General features: G+C 45.7%; 1 protein-coding gene across 3 annotated transcripts in view; it reads left to right on the forward strand.

Annotated features, from left to right (window-relative positions):
* The window catches only part of HNF1B (HNF1 homeobox B), a 52,537-nt gene extending 46,173 nt beyond the window's left edge, over positions 1 to 6,364 (forward strand). For all 3 annotated transcript variants that reach the window (XM_045525527.1, XM_045525525.1, XM_045525526.1), the window contains one exon: positions 5,418 to 6,364. In XM_045525527.1, the coding sequence (XP_045381483.1) occupies positions 5,418 to 5,530 (113 nt within the window). In that variant the 3' untranslated portion in view covers positions 5,531 to 6,364. The remainder of the gene's footprint in view (positions 1 to 5,417) is intronic.
* Positions 6,365 to 9,615: the final 3,251 nt, after the last annotated feature.

Here is a 9,615-nt window from a genome sequence, read left to right on the forward strand (position 1 = left end):
TCTCCCCTTCTACTGACTCCTTCAATATTTAACTCTGTTCTTGGTCTACATGTGGTCAAAGGAGAGTCTGACAAGAACATTTCTCAGGATTAGGACCATCTCTCAATCATATCCCACCTCTTGGGCCTGGGCTCCAGATTCCTGTCTCCTATTCTCCTGCTGACACACAGATGCCCTCTCACCCACTTCCCAGGAAAAAAGCAAATAGTTCAGGGGCCTCTCAAAACCCCCAAGCCTTTTGTACCTAGCCAAATGCCTGGGCTATAGTAGATGTTCAGTAAATAGGAATGAATGAATTCAGAACTAGTGTGCATTTTCTAAGCAGCACTCCAGATGCTTCTCTATCTTACCTTTTCTGGCTACCCCTCTTACCCATCCTCCAAGGTAGATATTTTTATGCCTGATGTATGAAGCAGAAAATTGAGGTTCACAGATTGGGAGGGATCTGGCCAAGTTCAAATGGATAATAAATTTTGGAGTTGAACTTCCAGACTTTGGTCTTCTTACTCCAAATCCATTAAACAACACTCATCTTCCAATATCCATTTTTAAGCACCCATAATAATGACCTAAGCTTATGCAGGTATAAGGCTAAAGCCAGGATTTGAACTTGCATCTGTCTGATCCCAATACTTCCTGTTGTCAAGACTGACATGCTCCGGGGGTCTTGGGGATCATGTGTCAGGCTTCTGCAGCTACTGCCATCTCTCCTTTCTAGAACATGTGCGTCTCCCTCCTCCTCAGCTCTTGGGTGCTGGCAAGTTATCCTCTGAGTAGGTTTGTGCCTGAGTTCAACAATGCCCCGCCCATCTGGAAACAAGACCACAGCAAGCATCGACCTCAATTAGAACAAGTATGGGCAGGCTGTGAGCTTACTCCTGTTTCCACAACATTCTCTACCAGCTGTTTAACTTCCTAGTTTATAGGGAGGTCAAGAGAGGGCTCTTAAAGCAATCGCTAGTCAGGGGTGCTGACAAGCAGGAGGTGGTCGGCCTCGTCATAAATCCCCAGCAGCTGATTCCCTGCCCCCTTTTGCATTGGGCAGTAAAGCAGAATGGTGTGATGTTTAGGAGCACCAGCCGGGGAGTTATGCAGATCTGGGCTCAAGATTCTATGCTTTCTATTTGTGTACCTCAGGGAAATGTCTTAGCCTCTCCAAGCCTCAGTTTGCTCACCTATAAAATAAGAATAATGATACCTCTTTCATGGGATCAATTAAAGAACTAACCGCAAGAAGGTTTGTAAAACACTTCACTCAGTGCTTGGCCCAAAGGAAACACCCAGTCCCTGGAAGCTGGGTTACACTTGGCTTCTCCTGCTGGCAACCCTGAGGGTCTCTAGAGCTTGGGGAAAATGGCAAAAGGCATTTATTTCCCCCTATTGAAGAACTTGAAGGAGGTAATCTTTTTTTTTTTTTTTTTCAGAGACAGGGTCTCATTCTGTTGTGCCAGGTAGAGTGCAGTGGCATGAACATAGCTTACTGCAGCCTCCAACTCTTGGGCTCAAGCGATCCTGCTGCCTCAGCCTCCTGAGTAGCTAGGACTACAGGCATGCACCACTACATCTGACTAATTTTTTGTTTTGTAGAGATGGGGTCTCACTATGTTGCCCAGGCTGGTCTCAAACTCTTGAGCTCAAGCAATCCTCCCACCTCAGCTTCCCAAAGTGCTGGGATTACAGGAGTGAGCCACCACACCTGGCCATGGAGGTGATCTTCATATAGTGGTTAAGAGCACGAGATTTGCTGTTGTGAGACTTTGACAAGTTACTTATAATCTCATTAGGTCACCCGTCCCTCATCTGTAAAATTGGAATTATAATCATAGCTTTCAATTAATGGAGCTACAATTAATCTTGCATAAGTGAATAATAATAAAAGTGAGTTATCTGTCCTCATTCTCTCTACTTCCTCACCCTTGGTTCTGTCCGGAGATCACTGCAGACTGGCTTCTGTGCTCACACTCCACTGTGTCCAGCTCACTAACACCTCCATGCTGCTAAATCCAATGGTTACTTTTCAGTCTCTATCTTTGACATAGCTGATCACTCCTTCCTTTATCCTCTAGGATTTTAGAGCATTACCATCTTGGTTCTCCTCCTAGGGCACTGGCCACTCCTCGTCTCCTTACCGGCAACTCATCTTCCCAGCATTTATGTGTTGGAGGGCCCCTGGGCTCATTCTTTGGCCTCTTCTCATCTGTGCTCGCTACTGTGTGATCTCCTCCAATCCCATGGCTTTGGGTCAAGAGCGCACACTGATGGCTTCTATAATTCTGCCTCCAGTGCAGTTCTCCATGCTGAGTGCCCACTCACAAATCCAGTGCGTCTTTGGCAGGGACAAATGCATATGCTTATCTGATAAGTGTCTCAAATTGAACATGCCTAAAATAGGAATTCTTCATTTTGCCCTAATTTCTCCCTTCCCAAATTATTTCCTCCTTGGCTTTCTCCATTTCCAAAACTGGTACCAGTTGTTCAGGTGAGATAGCAGAGAGCACCCTTGATTCTTCTCTCCACACCCCACATCCAGTCCGTCAATTAGTTCTCCTGGAGAACCCTCAGAACGCATCCCAAATCCGACCTCTTTTCACCATTCCCATCAGTACTGTCCTAGCCCAGGCCCCCTTGTCTCTCACTGATCTCAAGCAGCCCTTACCCGTCTTCCACTTCCCCCCATGCCCCACTGTGGTCTGTTCGCCACCCGGCAGCCAGAGTGATCTCTTAAAAAGAGATATCAAGCATGTCATTCCCCTGTCAAAACTCTCTTATAGCCCTCTGGTACAACCAAACCAAAACAGAGACCTACGAGGCCTGACGTGACCATTCCACTGCCAGTGTTGCCATTCTCACTCACCTCCTTCTTCCTCTTGGTCGCTCACTGGGCTTCGCTATACCAGAGCTGAAATGATCCCACTTCAGGATTTCTGCACTTGTTGTCTCCCCTGCCTGGAACACCCTTTCACATGCATCTTCATATGCTTGCTACTTCATTTCATTCAGCTCAATGGTCACCCCTCAAAGCGGCCTCTCCTGATCCCCCTCCTAAATTATTCCCTTTTTCCTTATGTCCCCCTAACCTTTTACCATGCTTATTTTTCTACAGAGTACTCATCTCCACCAAAACTTTATTTTATATATATATATGTATATGTGTACATTTGTTTACTTGTTCATTGTTCAAAACCCTCAGTAGAAGGTAAACTCTGTGAGGATGTGGGCAGGTCTTGTTTACAGCTGCACCCCCAGTCCCTAAAAAAGTGTTAGCTCATAGTAGGCTCTCAGTCACGTGTTCAATGAATAAATGATAATCACCTACTTCAAAGGGTTGATGTAAGAATTAAATGCAATGATACTTCTAAAGCCCTTAGCATGGTGCTTGGCACACAGTAGGACTTTGATAAATGTTAACTATTACCATGATGTAACAAATCCTCTTGGAATTAGGACACCCTTAACATTTGCCACAGCTACCACCTTTCAGGTGGAGAGCTCCGTAGTCACTGAGCGATCTCAGCAAGGCCCCCAAGGGGCTGGATGTACTGGGCCTCCAGTTCTAAGGGACCACAGTGCACCCCTTATCAGATGTTTGTGTTTAGACTCTAAAGGGGGCAAATAACTCTAGTTCCTTTGACAACATTTAGGGCTCTGCCATCATTTTATTATGTGAGCAAACATTTGATAGCTGGGAAGCCCATCCCTAATGACAGGTCATAGAATCCCACTGGCGTCTCCTTATCTGCCCTTCTTGTTTGCTCTTCTATTGAAACCTGCAAGGTCACAAGCCATTTTCTCTCTCCTCTACCTGAAATCTGAAAATTGGAAAAAGGCTGATAGTGGGAAGTAAAGAGACTCAAGAGTGGGGGTGGGCAGAGGGAGGAAGAGGAGGCAAAGGGTATCGGAGGACCCTAACCAAGGGCTCAAGAATGTAGACGGGTCAGAAACATGTCTCCTCACATGGACACACAGCTCAGTCCCATTCTTCAGAGCACACAAGAGCAGCGTAGGCTGGAGAACCCTGTGAAGCACAGTGTTAATGTAACAACTGTGCCAAGTACCATTCTCAGGACTTCGCATGTATCAGCTTGTCTAACCCCACAACCACCTCCATTTTATAGGTGAAGAAACTGAGGCACAGAGAGAGTAACTTGACCAAGGCACTAAGCTTAGTAGAAGGCTCCTAACTTCAGAACATAATAGAAAGGACATGCACTGGGTGGTCACCTAGAACTAGTTTGAATCTCTAGTTCCACACTCTCCTAGTTCTGAAATCTCGGACAATTCACTGACTCTCTTTGAGCTTTGTTTTCCTAATCTGCAAAATGGACATAATGGTAACCTCCTATAGGGTTATGGCTGGGAGCACTAATCAGTGAGATAGCAGTGAAATAATAGGCCATTAGTGGAATTGGTAGTGGTGGGGGTGTATATTTGAGGGGAAGTCTTGAGGGAATAAGCCACTAAGTCAAAGGCAAAATCTTAGATGCCAACAAAAGCAAAAGGGAAGGAAGATACAGAGGGAAACAGAAAGGGACTCCCCAGAGGTGCAAAGGAGAGTAATGACATTCCATGACAGTTACAAATGAATGAGACCTAGAGTCCTGGAAGGAGACGCTGCCTGGAGATGGGTGAGGTGGCTCTTCTCAGAGGGGCTCTCCACCCAGCCTGGGGTCTCCTGCCCCTGACCCACCCAGAAGGATGGTTTCAGAGGCCTTCAGCGTTTGAATCGTTTCGCTGGTCCTCTAAGTTTTTTATCCCCAAAGTAACAAACCTGTAAAAAGCACTCTGCAATTTCCAAAGCTCCTTCTCTAATATGTAGTTTCAGTAAGTGGTAATTTTCTCATGAGCTTATGGCCTGGCTGCTCTAACCTGATCTGCAGCATTGGCACAACCTGGGAGCTTATTAGAAATGAAGACTTTTAGGGCCACCCCAGGCCTAAGAATCAGAATTAAATCAGAATCTATATTTTGATAGAATCTGTGGTACTTTTGGTCCATTAAAGTTTGGGAAGCAGTGGTATAGGGGACTCCTGCTGTGAGAGGTCTTCAGAAGAGACGCTTACTTCCGTGAGAGGCAAGAGCTCCCCATCCAGCTGCCTTTTCAACTACACTGAGCACTCTGTAAATGCCAGTCTCCCAGAAAGAGGAGTCCAGCTTCAGGATTAAGGCCAGTGAGGTATGACTATGTCAAGGTCCCTAGAGATTCACTTCTTTCTTCTGAAGTGGCCAGGAAACCTGGCTCCCAGGTTTTCCTAAAGGAAATGTGCCTCAGAACCAACACTGCAGAACTGAGCAGACACTAGGTCCCCAGTTTCCACCCCCAGCCCTTTGCTGGTTGAGGTAGGTGTCAGCAGCCAAACTAATAGCCCATGTCCCTACCAAATGCACACAGCTGAACTCTCCTCTCTCTCTCTCTGCAGTGTCCTCTGCAAGCCTGGTGATGCCCACACATCACTTACTTTGTGCACAGCAACAAGGACCCTATTTTCCACACCATCACCCTCTGGGCAGCTGTCATGGAAAAGCCCAGTGACCTGACAAGCACCTGTGAGAGGTCCCTGCTTACCTGACATCCTGCTGGAGCCTCGGACAATCCACTCTCAGGAGGCACAGCCTGGAGCCCAGCTTCCCTTCTATGCAGTATTGTCATGATGCCTCTCTGCTCCTCTGTGTCCTAGAAGTGGGAGGCAAGAAACCACGGAAGAGGAAGCGAGAAAGCAGTAGTGTCTACGTTGTGATCCTTTGTCGAACAAACTGATGCGAAAACTTGAATCTGTTACTGAAACAAGGAGAGGAGGACGCATGCTATTGAGCTGAGCCAAACACACTGTAAATATCTGCAAACTCCCTCCCCTGTCCCCATCCCAAATGATCTTGAGATTTCTTTTAAAGAAGTAAATTTGTCCAATGGGTGTAAACTATAAACTACTGTAATTAAGTGCAATTTCCCCTCCGTGTCTTCTCCCCTCTGCCCTGTACATAATACTAAAATTGTCTATTAGTTTTCTTTGTAAAAGTCAGAGTTGAAATTTCAAAAGTGATTTGTCCCTCTCTCTTCCCTCACGGAGAAACATCCTAAGTGGGAAGTGAATCCCCTTGCCCCCTCCCTCAGGCCTGGACATGCACAGGAATGGCATACTTTGGACTAACTGCCAACTGACTCCGATCTCCTGATGTTAAGACACACTTCTGGATCCTGGAGGGGCTGATTATAGTGTCAGAGTAACATCCTAGCTTCCTGTGGGCCTAGGGGTTCAGCCGGTGCACCTCCAAGAAACCTCACGGCAGGGAAACTGGCTGTTTGATAGCAAAAGAAAAAATTGCGGTCTCAGAAAGCCTCCCATTAAAACAACTTATTTTATCACTGCCCAGAGTCTCATATTTCTGTCTCTGACCCTTTCCCTGCCATGGTTCCACTGAGAACCCCTGGCCTCTGGTCTCCTTGGAATTTTCCACATACTGCACTGGGATCACTAAGCGTGTCTCTGGGGCTATAGAGAGATGGATGGCTTTCGCTTGTCGTCACCTTCCTGGTGTCTTCGTGTCGGCCTACTGCTAATCAGGTTAAGGGAGAGTTGATTCCCTGAGCCAGACTCTACAAGTCCTGCAGAAGGGTTCTGGCCAGAGAAAAAGCCAGCACCCTTTTCCTCCCTGCGACTCACAGGGGCAAAGTTGTGGTGCTGATTCTTGGTGACTTGTTGTCATAGAAACAGGTAAAAAGCAGAAAGAATGAAAAACCTGTGTGTAAATTTTTTAGCCTCATTTTAAGCATTAATTCTAGCCTTTCCTTCTACGTTCCTTTTATTCCTTAGGGCTTTCAGTCTCTCGCGAATGTCACATCTTGCCCAGGATTCTCTCTTGGGATGCTAATGAATACAAATAGTTCGAAAAGTGAAAACCCAAAAGCCTGGAGATTCCACCAGCAGGGACTTTTCCATAAATAATCCAGTCCTGACTCCAGGAGAAAGGAAGATGTACCTGTCTTCTTTGCTGTTTCCTCTTTTGCACAGCATAGGTTTACTAGCCCATGGTTTTTTACTTCTAGACAGAACATTTCTTTTCATTTCTTTCTTTCTTTCTTTCTTTCTTTTTTTTTTTTTTTTTGAGACTGAGTCTTGCTCTGTTGCCCGGACTAGAGTGCCATGGCATCAGCCTAGCTCACAGCAACCTCAAAGCCCTGGGCTCAAGCAATCCTCCTGCCTCAGCCTCCCAAGTAGCTGGGACTACAGGCTTGCACCACCATGCCTTGCTAATTTTTTCTATTTTTAGTTGTCTGCTAATTTCTTTCTATTTTTAGTAGAGACAGGGGTCTTGCTCTTGCTGAGGCTAATCTCAAACTCCTGACTGCAAGCAATTCTTCCACCTTGGCCTCCCAGAGTGCCAGGATTACAGGCGTGAGCCACCTCACCCAGCCTAGACAGAGCATTTCTCAGGAAAAGCATAAGCAAAGATTGTGCTAACCGAGCCCCAAGTGATGGGTTTTTCAAAATCCCAGTGCAGTGGAAGATGTGATTGTCAGTGAGCTGGGCAAATTTACTGAGTACCTACTATTAATATGTGCCCAGAGCAGGACTGGATAGATATGGAAATGCTGAATTCCACTGCTTTCTGGCTCCCCTTGACAATGTAATTTTGGCTGAAGTGGTCAAAAGAAAATTCATAGTTGAGTTGAGAAGGGCTGAGGACAAGGCCAAGCACTACACGTGGAGAAAACTCAAGATCCCCTTTCACTAGTTGAGATGTCCTGCTGGATGGCTTCTGTGAGTTCTGGGAAGAGGAAAGGAATGTAGGCCTCGTGGTCCAGCCTCAATTGGAGCCCTATATCTGGATTCATGTTGTTTCTGGAACAGCAAGTATTTGCATTTGATAGATTTTAGACCTTGCATTGTTGCAATAATCCTGAGAACTCAGAAGGTCAGACTGATCCAAGAGGTCATCTGGGCAGAGCTGTGGATGGAGGGCCGGGAGGATAGGTGGGCTGGGGACAGTCTCTAAAGTCTTTTCATAACCAAACCCGATTTGAACCAAGAAATGTAGAAAGGTGACTCTGGCAACTGAGAACCCCCTGGTTAGCACCTCCTTTCTAAATCAAACAGGGACCCCCACCACTGGCTATAAGAGGGGCAAGGAGAATCACCCACTCTGAAGATTCATTTGCCACTAAAAACCCCCATACCTTCCTCCTAGCACCTTATGGACCAACAGTTCCCAGGGTCTCTCTTTATACCCTGAGCCCAGGCTCACAGACAGATGGCCCCATTTTTGCCAGAACCTGCTGTCACTTTCTAGGGTGAGTGCTGGGAAAGGCAGATTTCATTTTAACATACACAGATAGGAAATGAAATCAGTAATGACAATATGCCTTAAACCATATCAAACTTTTCCATGCCAAACAGTTATAGGGTATTCCCTATATGCACAGATAATGCAGTGTTGGCTGCTGAATTCAAGTAGGTAAGAAAGAATACAATGCAGAGGGTCAGGGAATCTGAGTTCTTGGCCCACAGTCGGGGGAAGTCTTTGAATTCTTTTTTGAGCCAGAATGCCTTGATTAGAACGTCCAACTCCACCATTTAACTTCTCTGGTCCTCAGTGTCCTCCCATGTGAAATTGGGATGACAATAATAGTACCTACTTTATAAGGTTGTTGGAGGAGTAAAAGGGTTAGATGCTTAGAACGGTGTACACACTGAGTACTGTGTGTTAGTGAGTATTATCTCATCCTAGAGTGCCTTTCATGTAGTCTTCTGGGATTGGTTGATATTTCCAGATAACCTCATCACCAAGTTGATGTTTGGTAAAGAAAACTGCCAATAATTGGTAAAATGTTTTTTTTTATTTCTGTGGTATATGGCAATTACAAGTGGTAAACCCAGGCTGAGTCAGGAAGGGGAGGCGTGAGGAGATGGGAAAGGCTCAACTGGGGAGAGTCTTAGTCTTCCCTAGGGAAAGAAGATGATGAAATGTGATGACCCTGCATGAGTGGGATGGCCATAGAGAGCACTGGGAAGCTGGGACTAAAGCTAGCTTCCTGTTCCTAAAAAGGTGGGTGGAATCACAGAAGAGGAGCCTGGGGGACAAGGGAGAATGTGGGTCAGGAAGAGACAGGAGCCAAATTCTGCCCAAGGAAAATCAGGGTTAATGTGTCCCCCTTGAATTAGGAATTAATTCAAACAAATACTATCAAAAGCTGCTCTGCAAAATGAGATATGGCATATCCATGTCTTAATGCTTCAAACACGTCCCATCTGCATCATGCAGGCTGAATATTTATGAAAAATTGCAATCAGCTAAACCAAATGCCTCTAAGGTCCCTCTGCCTCCTTCTCTTGGGTGCAGATTTCATTCCCACTAGGCAAATACTGGTTGTTGCTGAGATTTATAACATGACCATTTTAGAAAAGAATCTTTAGGGTGTGCAGTACTTTGCACATGCCTGGATGAACATTTCTTTTTCCTAGGTGCATGTCTATAAAGGAAACACTTCCTAAGGGACAGTGAACAAAGCAAACATGAGGGAGACGACATCAAAAGTAGGAATCATCAAAGCAGGTTTCACACCATCTGCATATGTATGTTTATGCCAACAGATCACACAACACAAATACAAGCTGTTTC

The sequence above is a fragment of the Lemur catta genome, chromosome 15 (assembly GCF_020740605.2).
Source record: "Lemur catta isolate mLemCat1 chromosome 15, mLemCat1.pri, whole genome shotgun sequence".
Lineage (NCBI taxonomy): Eukaryota > Metazoa > Chordata > Mammalia > Primates > Lemuridae > Lemur > Lemur catta.